This window comes from Aquila chrysaetos, chromosome 4 (assembly GCF_900496995.4).
Source record: "Aquila chrysaetos chrysaetos chromosome 4, bAquChr1.4, whole genome shotgun sequence".
Classification (NCBI taxonomy): Eukaryota; Metazoa; Chordata; class Aves; order Accipitriformes; family Accipitridae; genus Aquila; species Aquila chrysaetos.
In genome coordinates this window covers 23,948,191-23,969,780 of record NC_044007.1, presented here as the reverse complement: position 1 = coordinate 23,969,780, position 21,590 = coordinate 23,948,191, and the positions used below count along the sequence as shown (strand labels likewise).

General features: G+C 36.7%; 1 protein-coding gene across 10 annotated transcripts in view; it reads left to right on the top strand.

Annotated features, from left to right (window-relative positions):
• Window positions 1–21,590, top strand: part of VPS13B (vacuolar protein sorting 13 homolog B) — a 498,323-nt gene that overhangs the window by 366,414 nt on the left and 110,319 nt on the right. For all 10 annotated transcript variants that reach the window (XM_041123226.1, XM_030011504.2, XM_030011500.2 and 7 more), the window contains one exon: window positions 13,833–14,535. In XM_041123226.1, the coding sequence (XP_040979160.1) occupies window positions 13,833–14,535 (703 nt within the window). The remainder of the gene's footprint in view (window positions 1–13,832; window positions 14,536–21,590) is intronic.

Genomic DNA, 21,590 nt, shown 5'->3' with positions numbered 1-21,590 from the left:
AATGACATTAATTGTCTTCTGATAATTTTTACCGTTGAGCTATTCTGTTCATACGTTTTTAAATGTAGAGTAAACTTGTAGCTTGATAGTATCAGAGAGAGTCCCAAAAGTGTAACTTCTTGAGAATGCCAATAAAAACCCTTAGCTGGAATAGCTGAATAATACTTGCATCATTTTCCTGGTAGTTTTACCAGTACTTGGATTCCCACATAGCCACTTATTGGATGTTTTCCTGAAAATAGAGTGATCTTTGGTTAGTTCAAGGACACTATCAAAATAAAGTCCTTGCCAGTATCTTGAGTCATCGCCATGCCATGTTTCCATTGTTAGGAAGCTTTGTCTCATCATTCAATTTTGCTGCCAAAAACATCAGGGAGATAATCTATTTGAAGAGCTGTGCAGTACTTTTTGATACTTCCTATGAGGAAACATATTCATTCCAGTAGAAACCTAGATGCAATTCTTGTATTGAGAAAATGGCTGTGATTTTACTAAGACTCTTCAAAGCAGAAATCTTACTTTTCAACAAAGCAAAAAAGAGGTGAGGGACTGAACTAAATTCACACTAAAATAGGAAGCCTTAAGAGAAAAGGTCCATTTTGCAGATATGAAGGCAAAACACATGAGGATTACTCAAAAGGACATATGCATGTATGTGGATGTGCACACATGCACAGAAATTTCACACAGCAAAAACCTCTCATGAAAAATACTTTGAGTTTTGTATTAGCCTGGAATTTGTAGAAATGCACAATTTAGTTTTACACTTCAAATCTAAACAGGTTTTTTAACATATTTTAAATTGCTTTGGAGAGTTTCATTCATCCCCCTACAATGCTGCACAAGTTGCATCCATGGTCACACCATGAAAATTTTGAGATGGCTGAATTTAAACTAGGTATTTTGAATGGAAGAATGTAGTTTGAACTTTACACTTCAATTGAGGTTTCCAAAAGTAGACAATAATTTTCTGATATTAATATCCTCACCCTGATTAGCAACATTAATTTCTGGGATTATGTGGGCTTCTGAGCCTCTCTGAATCCCAACAATTCACTTTTGTTCTATGCCCTGCTTGCAGGGAAGTTCACTTGTCTCAGTAATAATAATTTTCCACTCGTCTTAAACATTTGAATGTTGCGCTGGACTTTCGTTGAATGAGGCAGAGAATGTAATAGCGTTTCTTCCTGGACAGACAGTGTTCAGACTGCAGTGAACTGCATTTTAGTACAGTGTCACCCTTTGGTGACAAGGCCACGAAGTACATGCATAGGTTCTGTGGCTTTGATAAGCATGATAAAATCTGGTACTGTTTGTACTCCCATTTAGATAGTAGAGGTAGTTGTCACACTGACTTATGTTGCAGAGTGTTTCTGGTGAGTACGGAGGAGATAAAAGAGCAGGACAATACGTCCACTTTTACATTTTTACAGCTAGCTTCACTCTGATTGAGTTACTGGTTGCTATATCAAACAGTGAAATCGTAGATTATGATTGTGATAAGACGCTGATATGAGTCATGCACACGATACTAATAACATTTACTGAACCAAATTCAGGTTTGCAGCCATTTCTAATTACTGTGAACTTATTTCTGCAGATAATTGGCCACCAGTACCTATCTAAAGTATACATGGTATGCAACTCTTGGTGTTTCTGCTGTGCTTAATGGGTTTGCTTAATAAACTTGCATATTAGAATTTTTTTCCTCAGTGCATGTGTCTAGGCAGTATTTCCAACTCTTCATTTCACTGAGACTGTACCTTCCCCCCAAATTACCTGTGATTCATTGCATGAATCAAGACTGAAAGCTTCATTCTTGACCCCTCCTAAGTAAACATTTCCACCAATTTTAACTTTCTCCATCAAAGCACAGAAGTAATAGTGACTTAGTAGAGTATTCTCAGAAATTAAAAGTGACAATTTCAAATTATTGGAAAGTTGGTTAAAATAGAGAATCCATAAAACTGAAAATCTGTTAGCTTTACTGAGTAGGGATCCTGCCTACAGGTTTCATGAAACTCCTGTTTGACTGAAGAACAGTCTGAGTTAAGACAGTATTTTAAGAAGTCAGGGATTTTTTCTTCACATAGCTACAGGGATAATTAGGTCTGTGTGTTTGCATGAGTTCCCCTGTGTTCTTGCAGTAATTTGTATGTCTTTTTTGCTTTCCTACTAGAATATGCAATCTGTTCTCCACAGATCAGCTGGTTTTGCTGATTCTTTGCCTTCCAAAACAGGGACAGAAGAGAGTAGGAGAGATTCAGAATCACAAATAAATTATATGCCAAACTTATTTTTTCAGTAGGAGATGGGCACCTGACTGATCTACATGCTCTTGAACATCTCCCTGTTTTTCATAATATTCATTCTATCTGGCAGTAAGGCATTTTCCCCAGATAAATGTTTATTACACATTGAACATCTGGGGCTTTTACCCATTGTGTCTATTGGATCCTTCATGTTTGTCCAGATTTGTCCATGATGAAGCCCCACAATGGCAAATGAATTTATGCCCAGGATCAGTATGGCCCAGCTACCAAAATAATAAAAGTCAGAAAGTTAGCTTGACTAAGTTGCGCATCCTGGCTGTTTGAACAAGGCTTCATGTATTTCTTAGCAAGTTGAACCTGAATTCGGTAGTGTCATGGTTTAACCCCAGCCAGCAACTAAGCACCACGCAGCCGCTCACTCACTCCCCCCCCACCCAGGGGGATGGGGGAGAAAATCGGGAAAAAAGAAGCAAAACCCACGGGTTGAGATAAGAACAGTTTAATAGAACAGAAAAGAAGAAACTAATAATGATAATGATAACACTAATAAAATGACAACAGCAATAATGAAAGGATTGGAATGTACAAATGATACACAGTGCAATCGCTCACCACCCACCGACCGGCACCCAGCTAGTCCCCGAGCGGCGATTCCCCGCCCCCACTCCCCAGTTCCTATACTAGATGGGACGTCACACGGTATGGAATACCCTGTTGGCCAGTTCAGGTCAGGTGCCTTGGCTGTGTCCCCTCCCAACTTCTTGTGCCCCTCCAGCTTTCTCGGTGTCTGGGCATGAGAAGCTGAAAAATCCTTGACATTAGTCTAAACACTACTTAGCAACAACTGAAAACATCAGTGTTATCAACATTCTTCACATACTGAACTCAAAACATAGCACCGTACCAGCTACTAGGAAGACAGTTAACTCTATCCCAGCTGAAACTAGGACAGGTAGCAAGTTTCCCAGATTCTTATGTGCTGCATTCTGACAGACTGGGAATTTTCCAATAGGTGCTGTAAAACTGAGAACTAACTAAAAAAAAAACAAGAAACAAACAAACAAACAAAAAAAACCTATAGATTTTTTGTACTTCATATTTGTATATATGATTATATATACACATACATAATAATGATCATCACTCTGAACAGTTAAAGCTTGTTAGTATTTATGTAATAATTCAAGCATAACATTGGTCCCTTATATGGAGGGGTTTTTTGGTTCCATTCATTAATTTTATGCTTCTCCCTATCTTCTATTTTGCTGTAGATTAAAGATGTGATTAAAAGTAGTTCATAGCTGTGTCATACTACTGCGTGTACTGCAGGTCTAGTATCTTAAAAAGGCTTTAGAGACAGAAGAGAAAATGCTAAGATACTTCCTCAAAGTTTGTTTTTGATAAAATATTCCATAGCAGTACACTAAAGGATGAACATTTCAAATAACATTTACAAATGTCAAATTTTACCACGTGTTAAATAGATAAGGCAGTTCTGTCCATTACTTGTTTGGGCTGTCTGGAGATTCCAGAAGATGGGCCATCCTAACCTTGCTTTTCAAAGGTTATTTTTTCAGTACTAGGAATGAGAACCAACGTTTTTTAAATGGTGTGCAGAAAGGAATACCTTGCACAGCCTATACAGCTGAATTAGAAGCTATTTGGAGCACTAGCTTTAAAGCAGCACCTCACAAATATTTTGAAAGTATGGACCACAGACATATTGTTCTTATGCTGTGTGCAATTCCATTTACAACAGTGTATACTTTATGCATGGCCACTGCAGCAGTTGCATAATTTAAAAAATTGTACTTAGAATAATATTTAAGAAAGTATTTTAATAACATTCAATGAGTAGGAAAAAAGCAGAAAAACCCAGCAATTGTTAGTGAACCAACGGGAACTTCATAGCCCCAAATTGGAAAAACATTAGTTTTGTGAAAAAACAGTATATGTAAATAATACTCAGTAATATCTGCATTTTTTTGCATCTTTAATATAAAACACCATAATAATGCCATATAAAAGCATGTAAAGGCCAAACGTGTTTTTCATTAAGAAGAAAACTTGTCTTTGTATGTAGACCCTGTAATTGTCTTTAACGTTGCTATCAGCCCACAGTTAGATGGCTCCAATGAAATCTTAGCGCTGCTGTTAGAAGCTTTGAAAATGGCAGACTGCTGCAGGATGTGTTTCATAATAATTCTCCGTTGACTCTCCAGTAAGGTATAAAGTCAAATCTCAGCATGGTTTGAGTGCTGGGTGCTTTGAAGCAGCCTCCTAGCACTGAGAGACTAAGGCAGTTGGAAGACTGCCAGGCTTGATTAGTCAGAAAAGCCTGAAGATGCAGCTCCATGTGTCATCTACTCCTGAAGTGGGCTTACAAAAGTCCTGTTCCTGACCTTTCATTCCTGCTCCAATACCACAATTCTTTTCTTTATTTTTATTATTTTTAAACAAGTTCAGAAAGCACAATTTAGGATGCAATTTTGAGGCTTATTAAGCTAATCCAAGCTGGGCTGCCACAGTCTGTCCTTTTCCTTCTCTGCTTTGTAGTAGTACAATGAGCCAGTGCAGGGAACAGAACAGGCCAAAAAACCAAGTACCTTTTTTCTCAGGTTTTTTTTCTTGGTTTTAGTTGTTGGGTTTTTTTCTGGGATTATTTTTTGGATGCTTCAAGACCCTGAACTGGCTGTTTCACACAATCATACAAGGCACAAATGAGACACAAATTCAGTCTAGCATGGAATTGCACACTGAGGCTGTGACAAACAACTTGCTAAAAATGGGGATATTTTGTGATGGCCTTGTTACCAAAAAAACATATTCTGGAATTCTTAATTTCCTAGTCTTTAGTTCACGTGCCACTTCATGAGCTTTACTTCCTTGTGTAGTCTTTTTGTAAGATACTCTCAACAAATTGAAACATGATTTAGTCAAACATTAGGCTAGATACAAGTTTATTTGGCTTGATACAGGTGAGATGTAATGACATAAAAAAAAAATTTAAAAAAAATAAAAAAGGCAGTAAGGCAGAAAAGATAGTCTTCCAGACATCTGGAAGCTTTAAAACCTGGGGCACTCGAGATCCCAGCACACATTCCAGTGAGCAATCGTGTGCCAGCAGTTGGACATTTCTCACTGGAGACTCCTGTACTGTGGATTTTTCTACTTGTGGCATATAGTCTGACTCAGTCTGACTTACATTACTAGAAATAATGTAGAAGGAAGTTTGTTTAGTTGGGCAATGTTTGTACATGACATCTTCTAATCTGCTGTGGATTTAGTTAATTGCCTTTAAGATGCTCAAAACAGATAAAGGCTCTAATATATATTAAGGAAAAGATTGTTGCATTTGATTTTGGGGAATAGTTCATTTAACTGTACACTTATTCATTTAAGAGGCTGCAGTACCAAGTTACTTTACTGCATTATATTAATGACTCTTTTCATTGTTCGCACATTCATTCATCCTATCCTAGAAAATGATGCCTAAATTTGCATTCTGAGGCTTTGTTGAATCCTGCTTTGAATTACTGCCAGGGTATTTGGCATTTGCTTCTCCATCTTTTCATTTATTTTACAGAACACTGAATATTAGTCAATGGGAGAATATTCCAGTTTACTCCAACGGGAGTAAATAACTTTGTTAAATTTCTCATCTTCTTATGTCATAACAGTGAATCATCTGATATATCCTTATTTAATATTATTAAATTATTTAAACTCTTGCAACCAAGAATTGTTCAGCGAATTCTTACTTTAAACATACTCATCACGTGAGAAAGTATTTGATCCATGATTGAATGCCTGGTCAAGAAAACATCAATGTGTAGAACCCAGGATTTTTTGCACCTAAGCCCGGTATTGTGGTAGGTGTCACCCAGTAGCTCTGTGATTTCCCAGAACTGGTCACTGGCAACACCACTTAAAATAATCCCACTGCAGGCTGTGACGTGCCAATTGCAATGGCAAACTTGTTTATACAGCCATACTGGGCACTGAATTGGGTAATTGGTCTGTCTCTAGTGTTTGAGAGCAAGCTTTCTGTTGTGAAACCACAGCCTTAATGACTTAAAATTGGAAGTCCTTGAATGTTTTTTGTTGTGGGGCTTTTTTCTCGATGTGCTTAGGCACACCAGTGAATGAGAGTTAGTTCAGCCCCCTGAAAGGTTCAGCTAGCTTGATGAGACAAAGTTGCTTTCTGTAAGATCAGATCAACATTAAACCACCATTTAGTTGAGTATATCTTTCTGTATGGAAATGTGACCCAAAACTGAGACTGGTAAAACTGCAGTCTTATACTGAAATCTTAATGCTGAAATGTTAGAGAATGTAATGCAAAATCAAGCTGAAATTTCAACTACTGCTTTTTAAAGTGTCCAAGTGAAATATGCATGCAGACTCCCATGGAAAAACACTGTTTCTTGGCTTTAACTAAAAGAAAAGAATGTGCAAAAATGACCAAACCCTCACCTTATCTAAAGTAAATATGTGTATTTATTTTAATCCAGATTTTTTCATATAAAAGCAAAGATAGAACTTAAAATTCTGAAATTAAATTTGAAAAGTAACATGAAAAAAGCTAATACTTTTGGTAAAAATAATAATGAAAAATTACTGTTGGACAAAGTACTCTGCCAGATTTCAGCCTGGTCTTTTTAAATAGAAAGCATTGGGGGGGGGGGGGGGGGATGAACACAAAAGTTTCTTACTGGCCTTTTATAGGGTAGCAAAATAAACTGTTTGTATTAAGATTAAAAAAAATAATTCTGTTGGCATTAGAAAGGATTTAGCATTTGCATATACCCATGTTACAATTGGAACATTTGGCACAGCTTTGATTTATGAATATTTGGATCAGTGTTTAACAGAATGTACCCTCTTACTCTACTTTGGAGGAGCTGGAAAAACATTGCACAAAGCAGCTGAGTTTGTATTGCTCCTTGCCATCACATCTTTCACATAATTCCTGGAGTATTGTGAAAATTACAATTAAATTCCTGTCAGGAGTATTTCTGTCGGTCTGGGAGCTCATATATAGCACTGCACTTCAAAGTAGCATCATTTCTTTTTCCAGCAAATTCTGGTTAAAAAGAAAATTCCTTAGTGGAAGAAGTACATTTGACTTTTATATGGAATAAACTATTTCAGACGTTTCTGATATTTTTGTTGCCTCATTTTGGCTTGATTTAATAGTTCCCTTTTTGGAGGACACCTTTGGATTCATGTTATACAGAACTTTCTGCAGTTGGATTGATACAAGTAGAAGCGAGTCTGTCTGGATTAAATGCTAGGACTGAAGTTTTAATTTAAAACTTAAAAGAGAAACTTTATTAGACTGGAAGACATAATTTAGCAGTCTAATATGCTTTTATGTGTGTCTTTCATTATATTCTCCATGTGAGATTAATACGTCAATTTACAAAATAATTTTGATAATGGTCAGAATTAAAGTAAATTGTATAACTCATATGCAAAACAAAATAAAATTGGTTTAGTTGAAGTGTTCAGTAGAACAATGTAGCAAACTTTGGTTAACCAAAAAAAAGGTTCTTTAGATAACAATGGTACGTCAAATACATATCTAAACTGTTGGAGACTCTTTGATGGAGGATGAATTATTTAGAACAAAGCCAGAAAGAAACATGCAGTGTTTTCTTCGTAATTCCAGTTTAAGCATAACAGGAAAAAAAAAAAAAAAAAAAGGAACATATTCCTTTTCTGTAGCTCAGTTTGTGCGGTAGGCAAGATTTTTATTTCCATGAAAATATTACTACTTTTTAGCAAAAGAAATAAAACTAGGTCACATGCCATGGTGATGGAGCAGATGTGATTGGCACTTTGATACTGTGGTTTCACACTTGTGACTCTTTCCATAATTTATGTAATGTGAAGAATGATCTCATGATTGGCTGAAGGGTTTTGATCAGAGTTAAGGAACGGCTATGCAGAAGGCTGGAAATTTTACTTCAATAGTGTCATTATAAAACCATAATTACTATGAGAAGCTGGAAAAATTATGCACATGTACATGCTTTTGATCTAGAGAGCTGTGCTTCCAAAGATTGTTGCTAACACTTATTCTATTAATTAAAGAATTATCCTGTAAAGTATCAGAGAAAGAAAATAAAAACTGATAGAAACATTTATAGTGAAATTTGCACATGCTTGCATTTGTTATCACTGAAAACTCTTGAGAGATTAAGGAAGTAAAAATATGATGAAAAAATGCTGCCAATTGTTGTAAAATACCTCTCTCTGATTTGGAAAATGTGTTAATTATTGGTCTAAAGTATTAGGTTGTGTGTTTACCTTGATGGTTTTATTGCCTCTCTTTATGGAGTGAAAACTTTGAAGACATGTCTCTACCATCTAAATACTTTTATCAGGAGTGGAAAATAAATAAGAGTTACCTGGTTAAGATGGCAGTGACCTCAGATTGGACTGTTTGCCAATTACGAAAAGCAAATGTATTTATTTACCCTTGATTTTATGATGTGCTTATCTGTGTGTGTTCTACAGGACATGCTATTTCCATGCCCTTTCACTAGATAGATATATGTGTCATATGCCCTATTGAACTCAAGGGGTTAAGCTAGTAAAGTTACCTATCTCAACACATGAAAAGGAAGAATTAGCCACAGTTCCCTAGCTACTAGTGCAGCTTTCAACACCTTTTCACTATGGTGTCTAGTATTGATAGGATATATAACTGTGAAAGGACGAGAAAATGCACTGAAGTGATCTAAGAAGTAAACTATCATCTTGACATGTTTTTTCTAGCTATTGAAAACCTTTCCATATTGCAACTCGTTCTGACAGTGAAACTGTAGAATTCCTCTGATTTAAGTACCATCTGGTTATGCTCAAACCTTTAAAGCTATTATCTCAGCATAAAATTTCAGCGTCCTATACTTTTTTCTTCGCCAAACTATCCATTTTTAAGCCACAAATATTTTTCCAGTCCTTTCAGATTTTATCTAAAAGTATATTTTAACAGTATTTAAATAGTTCTTAAACAATAACAATTTATCTTGATAGATGACATGCTGTGTTTTTTCATTTTATTTTAATTAGCCATTGTGGAACCAAATTCCCTTTTGTTTTATTCCTTTGAATACTGTTTAATTATAGTTATCATGCCAAATATCTTAAAGGTTATTTTACCAATACAGTTTCATTTAACATAAGCCATGTGGAATCAATAGTCCTGTTTCCTAAAGTGAATGCTTGGAAAATCTTACATTCATATGTTAAGAGTACACATCCTTTCCTCATTAGTTGGAAAGTACAGGGATTTTGGCACAGGTTCTGTGTGGAAGCATTGTGCAGCTTTTATATGGATTTTGTTTTTAGCCTTTGATGACACTGTTTAGAATAGGAAGTATCTAATAAGTAAAGCATTTTGTCTAATGTGCTGCCAGTGTGTTTAATATATGCCTGGAGGTCTGAAACATTATCTTCTCCACTACAGTAATATGCATTTAATTCTCTGAAAGCAGAAGGTCGAACTTTTAAAAGGGACTCAAAGTACATTTTCAACTAAAATAATTTAAAACACATGGGATAGGGGACCAGAGTAATGTACGGTTGGTTTTTATGGTTTAATCATGATCATGTTAATGCACACCAGTAGCTAATTAAAGAAAACTTTTATTGTTCATTTTAAATGGGTTATGTAAAGAGTAAGAGTATTGATATAATACAGCCCAATGATAAATGTTACCATTACATTTGCCAACAGCAAGCTGATATTGCTGTTCATGACATCTTTAAAGTATTGGCCCATTTATTCCATAATAAAGCAAAGAATCTTTTTAGACTTGCTAAACTGAGAGTCATTCCCTCTCATCTCCTTATCCCGTTAGAGGAATACCTAAATGATTCCCAGGTTTATTACTAGGCCTATTTTCAGGTTAACTGTGAAACTTGGTTAGAAGGCTTGATGCTTACTGAGCTGAAATTGATGCAAGAAGTTCCAGTGGTACTTCTGCACTTTAATTTTGTACCCAGTTGTGTTATATAAAGCTGTCTTGCAAATCATTACTCACTTGTCCCAGCCTTTATAATATATGTGGTAAGAGCATCCATAAGTCAAAGTTTCATTGTGGAACCGGATGGCATGGAAAACTGTAATAGGATATGGTGTCTTTCACCTTTTGGGCACTGGTTCATATTCCATACTGCTTAGTACTGAGCAGAAGTTACCATCTGACTGCTGTTTGGTGACCTGCATGAATTGATTTGGGGTCTCAGTAAAGTTTCTGTAGTTGAATGTCCGCATAACAGGAAACTCAGCAGTTGGGACCAATTAGCACCTCTGCAGTAGTCTTCACAGAGAAACTATAATCTGAATGGGGATGGAGGCAGAGCTACTTTCTTACCTTCCTTGAGGTGCTTTAGATAGACGAGCACATTTAATAAATAATTATAAAAAGAGGCAAAAGAAAAGAACTAGGCTTCAAGTCAAATCTACTTAGGTGTGAGAAGACAGGATCTGTTTAGAAACCAGAAGTACTGTCCTTTCTCCCTCCACTCAGTCATACACATGCAATGCTTTTCTCCCTGGAAGATTATCATTTAGTGGATGACATTGTATTTTCAATCCCTCTAGCCAAGTCAAGCTTAACCTAAATGTTAGGTAGCTGTAGAAATTTCTGCTGCATAGAGAACAAGAGAATACCATGTAGTACCTGTAAGAGCGTCATTCACTACAGAACCATGCTTTCTAAAAAGATTTTTGATCAGACTGAACTGATGACTATGGAGCAACTAAAAATTGCTGGGTTTAGCAGTATTATGCCCTCTACTTCGTTTCAGGCAGCATTTCCATTAAATGATGTGGCAAGATTGTTTCACAGCTCCATCCTTCCTGCCTTCTGCTCACCCTCAATACATGAGCGGTAGAACCATCTATACCATTTTTGAGAGTGCCATCAGTGCAGGATATGGGTGAAGCACTTTATAGTTTACCAGACAGAGAGGCTGAGGTGCAAATAGCCTATCTTTGCTAGGGTATCAGGAGGAATCAGGATTTCTTGGCTCACAATGTAGTAATTCATTAAAATGGTCTCTAGTTATTTTTACAGAGGCTGCATTAGAAGTGGTATCACATTTACAAGTCAGTGATACGAGTCTGCCATAGAAATCAGCTGCAAGGAATTTTATTGGCTGTTTGAAAAATATGTACATGAGTGAATCTGAAAAGATTGTAACCAGAGCTGGCAAAAACCTTTTCAAAGAAAATCTCAGCTAGTTAATGGTTTTGTTTTAGGATTTCCTCTGTAATACTTTTTTCTAGTATGTTCATTCCTTTAAAGAAAAGGAAAGGGGCTTGCTCCCTTTGTTTCATAAAGCACAATATAAAGGAACGTTTAAAAAAACCTGCTTTTCTTTAACTCCCCCACAACCCAATTCCTGCAGTATGTGTAGAATCTATTAATATTGCTGCATAAAGACCAAAGTTTGAAGAAATTCAGTAATTCACTGCTCTTCATTCCTATAGTTGGGTTGCTGATGAATTTTGTAAGTACTTGTAATTCATTATTATATTTTTCAAGAGGAAGTTAAGATATGGTCTGTCCTAGTTTATATGTCCCTTTTCAAAGATTGACTAGGGTGAAAAAGATAAAAAGAAACTATTGAAGTAGGTCCTGGAACAAAGAAATTAAATGATTGAGTCAATATGCAGTGGCAGCCAAAAAAAACCAGCAAAACATTGGACATCATCAGGGTGGAGATTAAGAACAAGACAGAAGGCCATCTTTTTACTGCTATATAAAACCAGAGTGATCCCACTTCTTGAATACTGTGTAGAGTACTCAAGAAGTGCATAGTGGAGTTACAGAAGTAGAGAAGGGAAGCTAAAATTATTAAAGGTGCTGCAGCAGCTCCTCTGTGAGGAGAGATAAAAAGCCTGGGATTTCCCTGTCTGGAGAGGAGAAGGCTGAGGGGGACTATGATCAAGGTTTACAAAGTCATAGCAACAGTGATAAAGCTGAATGTGGACCTGAACGTTCAAATCATGCACTACAAAAGATCAGGGAATTACAATGACACTAGTAGATTGGTTTAAGCCAAAGAAAAAAAAAATTGGAACTTGTTACCCCAGAAGGTTGTGGAGGCCAGACACTGTCAGCATATTCAAAAAGGAAGTGGGCAAATTAATGGACAAGAAGTCCAGAAATAGTTACTAAAATGACTACACAGGCATGTACCACTGGCATCCCAAATGCAACAGCTGTGGATGCTTGGGGAGTAGGAGAGGAACAGATTGCAGGAAGTGGCCAGGGTCCACAGTCTCACTTGACAGAGTCTCCTCCTAGTGCTGTCAGAAACAGCGTACTGGGCTGGATGGGTCACGAATCTGAGTTGGGCATTTCTTGTTAGCTCTTGTACAGAGCAGAGCAGAAACACTTCTTCTGGGCAGCACAGATGGAAGTGTAAGTTAAGCTGTGGAAGCTATACAAGGCGAATGTATGACTCTAAACTCCATATGAATCTGAGGAGTTGGCCATACATCATCATCACCATTATTGTTATTCAATTTCTGCAGGTTTTTTTCCAAATATTTTAGCATATGCTCTCCACCTTGTCCTCAAGCTCTTTGTAGGATTTCTGCTTGTTTCATGAGCATTATTAAAAGTGTTTTCTTCTTGAAGCACTTGCTTATCTTGGATATCTCTGCCTCTTGACCTGGTACTATGTGGTGGTCCCTGGACACAGCCTTGCAACTTTTTGTTTCACTCTTGCATTTCCTGTGATAGAAGCAACGTTCTTTTTTCTATTTATCAGTGGTTGTGTTTTCTTTGAAATATTTCTATATGCAGTGATTTCTTATGTGAAACCCTGTGAATGTGACAGCCGAGATCATATGTAGCTTTGGTGAGCCTTGGTAATCTAACAACTAGTACCCCGTCACAGAGCCAGTCTTTAGATAGTGCTGATGTTTCCTTCAACTTTGGTGTTTTATATAAGGCAGCTGTCATTTCCATAACTCTTAAGAAAAATATTTTTTTCTACAACATAATATACATTTCAGCTTCGAATTCCTATTTAGTCTTTTTTTGATCTTGTGGTAGATTAATATTACATTCTGTTTCATCTAATCACTGTATATTTTAGTGCCAAAGAGGACTTTTTGAGCATCAGTGGTTGAAACTGGAAAACAATTCTGACTAGGCTTTTTATTTACAATGCATTATTTCACAGAGATATGGTTTTACATTAAGCCATAAATTTCTTGTAGATTCTTTAGAGTTTAAAGAAAGAATTTAAATTAAAAAAAAAAAAAGTAATTTAAGCTTAGAAATCATTACTCCTTTTTTTTTCCTTCACATGTTCTTTTGGCACTTCATCTGTTGTGAGTCATCATTTCATTAGAACAAATACCTGCTGTGTTTTCATGAGTGATTACTGTGTTAAAGTTAACTTGGCAGATTTTTTTTATAATTCTCTTTTTTGCCATCATGTTTATATAGTGATTGTTTGCTGCCACTGAAATGGAAAGAGTTGGGATATGGATATCATAAGTTAATATAATATTTTCCTTTGCAGGATTCCAAACAAGACCAGAAAAAAATGGATGTGTCTGATGGAGGAACGGTTGAGACTTCTTCCCGTTATAGCGGGGCACAGGACAGTGGAATTGGCAGCGACAGTGTTAAGATCAGAATCGTTCAGATCGAGCAGCACAGTGGTACCAGCCAGCACCGCATTGCCCGTCCTTCCCGCCAGTCTTCCATTGTAAAGAATCTCAATTTCATTCCCTTTGACATTTTTGTTACAGCAAGTCGAATCTCCCTGATGACTTACTCATGCACTGCCTTACCTAAATCAAAATCAGTACAAGATCAGAAAGATGGTGAGAAAATAAGCAAAAGCTCCTTGAACCTTCCGGAAGCCGCCTTAGGTGGCAGCCATGATACCAAGAAGCCCAGTCAGCCATGCATTTCCTCTGTCACAGCAGATGATCTTTTGAACAGTAATGTTCCCCTGTCTACTGGGAGAAAAACAGGTCTTTTGTCACTGGAAAGTCTTCATGCTTCCACAAGATCCTCTGCTCGACAAGCCCTGGGCATAACTATTGTTCGGCAGCCTGGTCGCAGGGGAACTGGGGACATAGAGCTACAGCCATTTCTCTACCTTGTTGTATCACAGCCCTCTGTGCTCCTGAGCTGCCACCACAGAAAGCAAAAGGTAGAAATATCAGTCTTCGATGCTGGTCTTAAAGGAGTAGCCTCAGACTACAAGTGTACAGGTAAGAGCATTTAACATTCAGTCCTAGTTATAACTGCCAAAATAATCGCACATCTCAAAGTTACTAGAGTGGTGGAAAACAGCTGAGAGACTTTTAGGATGTCTTTGAAAATCAATCGGTAAATATACATATTTTTAGGATTATACCCCACAGCTGAATCAAGTTAAGTGTGTAAAATGTTTTAAATTAATTAAGATCTAACCTTTTAGCAACCAGTTCTTCCTGTTCCTCAATATTACTTTCTCATTACCAGATTGCGATAGGGATTGTTGCATTACTCTAACTTCTTAATGTTCTCTAAGGAAGTAAGAATCGTAAGCCAAGCTGATTTCATAAAAAGCATTTTTTATGACTGAATATCACAATATTTTCCTATACTAGCCTACTGATAAAATTTAAAGATAAACATTGTAGAAGCACCTGGTGTTTTGATCATAAACTGTAAGAAAATTATAGTGATCTTCCAAATGGCATCTAATGATGTCATCTATTTTAAGTTTTCATTCAGCTGAGTAATAGGGTTTTGTAAGAATTTCCTTCTCTTAATGAATGGGTGGGTTTTTTTCCCATTTCATATGCAAAGCTTATAATAAGAAATATCAGAATAACTGTTCAGTAGAAGATATTCTGAAATTTTCTTTTTCTGTCTTATTTGTACTGCTGAAGAGTGAAATCAAATGATTGCAATTCATTTTTGTGGCAGCCAGTACTGGGTATAAGAATTTAATGAGATATATCATTACAGAGTGTTACCCCAAAAAAGTGTAAATCAGGATGCAGAGATCTGCTGAACACGCAGCCAGAAAAGTATGGGGTTTTAAATGGTTCACTGAATGAGAGCTGTAAGTAAAAAACATTGCTAGTTTTTTCTTGCCAGGGTTAATACAGGACACTAGTTGTGAAAAGTATACAGGTTTTTTGTGCAGCTATATCAAATCTTTGCTCAATGAGATTGTATCTTTTGAAAATTGGCATTAAAATTATATGCTCATGCACAAGACTAAAAATGCTATTTTTAATAGATCTTAACTTTTTTTCAGAAATCTGAATTATAGTGGAACTTTTAAGAGGGATTAAACAGTGAGGTAGACAGCTAGAGAGAAGATACTTAAAATAGGGAGATTTGTTCTCTGCCACATTTTATTTTATCATTCTTCCATTTTCGTCTTTCTCTGCTGTTGCTGTCCTGTCTTGACAGAAACACAGCTGTGTCATGTATTCGTTTTACTCCAGATTCCCATATGTATTTGGTAAATACTATATGAAAGGTGGTCATTGTAGCAATCAACGTGGAAAGAACTAACAAATCAATTAACAAAGCAAAGCTTGAAGGAAAATTGGAGTAGTTGTAAGTTAAAGATCACAACTTCATTAACTTAGTGTTTTTGGAAAGATGCAATAGAACTTCTTCATTTCTCATGTCTGAGGCATTCAAGTGTGTCCTTATACAAGCTGCCACCACATTACCAATAAACTGGCCAAAGTTCTCTCCATTCTGCTCCTACAATTAACTTCTGAAGTGTTTCACCATCTTCATGTCTACGGGAGCAATTCTAGAAAACACAAGCTGTAATAAAGTCTTCCTACAAATTGAAACTGGATTAGAGAGCACAAAAGCATGGCAAGAAATTTAAATAATAAAGATAGTAGGAACATACAGCCTTAGAATTCCTCAGTCACCAGCAGTTGTTCAAGTGACACCCAAAGAGGTCGTCTTGGAGGACCAAAGATTAGCCCTACCTGGGTCTTACCCTTTTCTTTGGCTTTTTGTCTCCATGTCAGGCAAAGGTAAAAGAGTGTGGAGGCAGGAGTCAGACATTATGTGAAGGCAGAAGTTCTGGTCTCATCCTGCTGCCTTTGTGGGCAGTAGTAAGTACCTTACTCATGTATAAGACAGAATCATGTGCTTGCTACTGGACTGTTAGGGCTCTCTTCAAAAGAGTTTGAGAGGTGGGTGCCAAAGTTCTAGTGCCTCAAAACACCATTCTAAATGTATTAATAAGTTAATAAAACTAATCCACACTTCAAGTCACACACTAATTCACACAGCAAAATAGGTAGTATAAAGTTTTTATTGCCTCTTGTTTAGGAAGACCTGCCGTGCTTGTAGTTACATCGTCCAGGATTAATGTTGTCATATCACTGTAGTGACATGTTAATTTTGGAAATTTCTATTTTTCATTTCTAGCACATGTATTTGAGGGAAAACAGCCATGTACTCTGTGTTACATATATGTGTTTGTATATATATATATATATATATGCACACTCTATATATTGTATATCATATAATACAGCATCTGGAGCTTTGCATGGCATTTTCTGTGCTGCAGCGGTCGATTTCATCAATCACGTCAATTTTTCTTGATGTTGTGACTATTTGCTGACAGTTTTATCTGAAAGAGGTGTATCATCCAAATGAAGAACAATATAAAGTTTATTTGAAAGAAGTAAGTTAGCTTCTCTCTCTCTGTACAATAGGTATGCACTATATCCCTGTACTTATCTGTATATCAAGGAGTGGAGGGTGAGAAGAAGGCATAAATGATGTTTAATTTACAGTGAATGTTGCTTAAGAATATTTCTAGTTTGAGTCTCTAGAAGACTGCTCTTCTTGTGTCTGTATGTATGCATGCTACTATGTCTCCATTATCTAAGGTAGGATGGGGAAGAGGACACAAGCTAAATATAAAAGATATATTTTAACTGGATTGTAAGAACTGATGGAGCATATTCCCCCTTAAAAAAACCCAAACATTTAAACACTGGGACTGAGCAAGCAGGCCTGATGAAAACATTGTGTACATTACATTACATGATGGAGATAGGCAACAGCACAGCAGCAGCTCAGAAGGTCGGGCCTATAACATAGCAAATTTCATCAAAACCTAAAAAATTGAGACTTGTCTGGGCAAAAGGAAAAATATATGATGTTTGTTATAAAGTTTTATTGGTATTCCTGGGGGGGTGGCTTCTCATTACTTATACTAACAGAGTTAAGCTTAGATAGTTAAGCTATATATGAAATATGTGATTAGATCCAAGACATACTAATAAAAACTCTGCCATTTCAAATCATCATTCTGTGTATATATATATACACCATATACACTGCAAAAGAATATTTTAGGAATGTTTTGAAGTGTTTGGAAAAATTGTTTTGAATCAATTTTGTTGTGTAATTTGGAAGATGACTACTGTTAGTTCAACAGCAGTAGATTCAAGTGTTATGAAATACTGTGCTATAATTTCTTACGGCTTTTCTAAGTGAACAAAATCTACAGTTCTGAAACAACTCTCAAATCTTGCAAGGCAGAAGCAAATATAAAATTCTATAGTGAAACTAGGAAGGTCTTATTTTTTGATGGATGTTAGTTCCAAAAAAAACTTTAGTGTAAAGAAAAGCTGGTAATAGTTTGGATCTAGTTATGTTTTCCATCCCTCACCTCCCATTAGTGTATTTTGAAGAAACATGTTGTTCAGCTGTAAGTCAACAAAATACTCTAGAATTTAGAAATGCTTCTAACAGGTAGTTTGATGAGAGTCTGGTTTATGAGGCTTTGAATAAAATAGGGAGATTATCTTGTAAAACTGCACCAGCATGAATTTTTAAGAGCTAATCCTGGGCTGGTGACAAAACTAAGCTTACTGCCTTATGATGGTTTACTGCTTTGAACATATGTAGAAATGAAGTTTTTAATATTGTTACATTTTGTTCTTATTTTTGACAGATTTCAAGTTAGTAGAGCTTAAAATTCAGGATCTTGCACATTAAGCTATCACTCTTTTTTTGTGTGAGAGAGTATTGCACAGTGGCTGAAACACCAAACTTCATCCAAGGAACTTGGCTCCTCTGTCACTGGCTGTGTTATTTTTTGCTTAGGTTCTGAAACGTGAAAGAAATAAGAACTTATGAATAAAATAGGAGGAAATAGGCTATTTTAAAGTGAAGTATTGTTAATGTGTTAATTAGCAGTTAGTAGCAGCACATTTCCATCAGGCCAGTGTCTGTATGTGGGAGCATTTGCCTGTCTTGGAGTGAAAGACCTGATGGTTGTGCTTTCAATTTCCTCAGTCTTTCTCTCCAACCAAGTCCACTGGCAAGTCAATTTGTAGGAGGAGGAGACTTATTAGGTTATTAAAATGTTAGCTCAATTTTATTATGGTTGTGCTAAACTGCTTCATTTGTGTTTTAAATTATTTTTGTAATTGCACAGTTTGATTGCAGTTATGCTACTGCCAGGTATAGGAACTTCAAATCAAAGTAAATAAATTAATGGAATAAATATTAACTGCTTAATAAGCACCATTAAAAAGAGTAGTTGCTCCCTGAGTTTACTTGTAAGATTCTGTATAAATGGCCTGAAAGATACTATAAAACAACGCTTTTTTTTAGTCAGTGCTCATCCTACATTTAACAAAAAGGCATCTGCTAACCGTTAGTTTTTGCAAACAGAGCATTGGCCATTTCCACTTAAATAAAAGTGGGTGCAATTGTTTTTAATGTAATCTCATAAGCCGCTTTTATAAATATTTTTTTAAATCTTTATTTGCTTTGTTTCAGGTAATGTAATCCAGATACAAAATTGCCTCATTTCCTGAGCATTGTGCTCTGGGCATTCTTGAAAAATCTTTTTTCTATTTGTTTGTTTGTTTACTTTCAAAGAGGAGGTTGTGGTGCTTGGTTGTTTTAAGGGAGAGAAATTTCTCAGTAAATATCTGTTATGCATGGAATTTCTTCAACTTCCGCCAACAAAGCATTTGCAAAAAACAGGCATTGTGAGGCCATCCAGAATTATTCTTGATTTTTATTTTATTCCATTTTATATTTTTTTTTACACCCACGCCTTTGATGGCAGGGGGTCCATGAAGAGCAGATGCAGTAGCTAAGACCACATGTAACCTCTGATCTAATGGAAAGCCCAGGCTGCATGGAGAGCAACGCGGGCTGGCTCTGGCAGGAAGTCTGATTCACTGCCTCTCTGTCAGCCTGTGCTTCCTACAAGGCGGAGAGAGGATTTAAGGCTGTTTCCTAGCACAGCATTGAGGGAGTTCTGCTGGAGTGTCACCTGTTCCCCTCCGAGTATATTTATTGTCCAGTACATCTGCATCCATGGACGGGGGGGTCGGTGCAGCCCCCACCCATAAAGACAAGCTGGCCTGGGAATGTACATTCCTCAGGTTATTGTAAGTGCTCATTTTTGAACTTCCTGACGCAGGACTTGTGAGTGCGCTAGTAGAAATGTTTTCCCACTTGTGTTCTTTAAATTCCAATGGAAACCATCTTTAAAACAAGACCGAACGTTCCACTTCAGAGTTTGAAATGCAGAGATGATTGCAGCATCGTACTGGCTTTTAAAATTGACTGCAGACCAAAATATGATTCATCCATTGAAATAAAAGCATCTTGCAGAGCTCATTGGGTCTGGGTAAAGTTCCAGCTGAACAGGCCAAGTTGCTGTCCCGTGCACACGCTCGGCAGCCCTGTCCCCTGCCTGGTGGCTGCTGGGGGGCTGTGAATCGCTGAGCCCCACCATTAAAGCCTCCCACGGGCTGCCCTGGCTCTCAGCTACAAACTGGAACAAACCACATTTTGGAGAATGAAAATCTTCAAGACGTGAAATTTCTCCTGCCTCCTTCCTTTTGTTTCCCCTTACTCCCCTTTCTCTTCAGAAGTTTGGGGTTTGCTGTCTGCTGTTAACATAAGAATGAGGGCGTAGCAGGTGAAATCAAAAGTTTGCACATTCAAATCAAGTTTAGGAAGATACTTCATAAACTGTGACATTTGGAGCTGAGGTCTGGATCTTAGCAAGACTAAAAGTGGCTTTGAATGTTTGGGTGGATTCAAAAATAGCCAGAGATTCTTTTTTTCTAAAAAAAAAAAAAAAAAAGACATGGAGGGAAATGTGGATGTATTGAAGGCCTTGGCTTCTCAGTCTTACAGATTTTAAATTACAGTCTTGGTTGTCAATCTGTGATAGTTGTCTCACCATTTTTCTTTTGCTGCCACAGACAAATTTTTCACATGGTGTAGAGGATAGAATTTCTGGCCGTCTTCACTGCTCTTCACTTCTCAACCCTTTCTTTTCTCTCTCTTGGCTTGCTGTGGAGTAATTCTAGCCTCTCCTTTTACTTATATATGCATCCCTTGGGTTTTCTCCAGCATTTTCTTTATACAAATAACTGCAAATTTAAGTGTTGATTTTTGGGAGAATCATAGAAAATGGAAATGGAAATGACCTATTATAATACATTATTCAGACCAGTTCCCTGCTGATGCATAATTGTTCCCTATTGTATATTTTATAGTGTTCTGTCAAGTGTATTTTTAAACATTCTGAACGTTTCCATCATTTCCTTGAGGGAGAAGAGTCCTTTTTCTAACAGCTGTCCCCATCAGGATTTCCCCACTTTTCAGCCTAAATTTTCTCCTTTGCATTCGATTGCTTCTCTGGCAATTCCATTGCCCTTGGCATAGGGACTGATTGATATTGTTTTATTCCTTTCCTGATCCTTAATCCTATGAAAATGCATATGCTGTTTTCTACCTGAGAAGGTACTTTAATCAAGATATGCATATTTCAGTCTTTAGACCTTTGATGTAAATGAACTTCTCTTACCCAGATACATCTTATAGCTCCTATTTGGAACTCCCTTCAAGTTTTTGAGATACACACCAGCACAGTCAGTTCTGAAACTTCTGGATTTTAGCTTTCTTCTCATTATGTTAAAACTTATTTATTGATCTGTATCTGGCATATTTGGATGTACGGTCAAGTCTGTTACCCAGGTTCCAAATTAATCATATGCCATGGGCTTGGAAGCACTCAAACTAATTCTTTGCATGGCCCTTTGGGATTATTGCCTCCAATGCAAAATTGTGTCAATGCAACTATCCTGCTTCCAGAATTACCTCAGTTTCAGAATAACACAGTTTCACTTGAACTAAAAAGATAATTAAAAAAAAAAAAAAACCGAACTTGAAATCAGTAAGGCCAGTGCTGTGTTAAAAGTAATATATTTTGTTGGACTCAGGCTAATTTTGTGCATTGAGG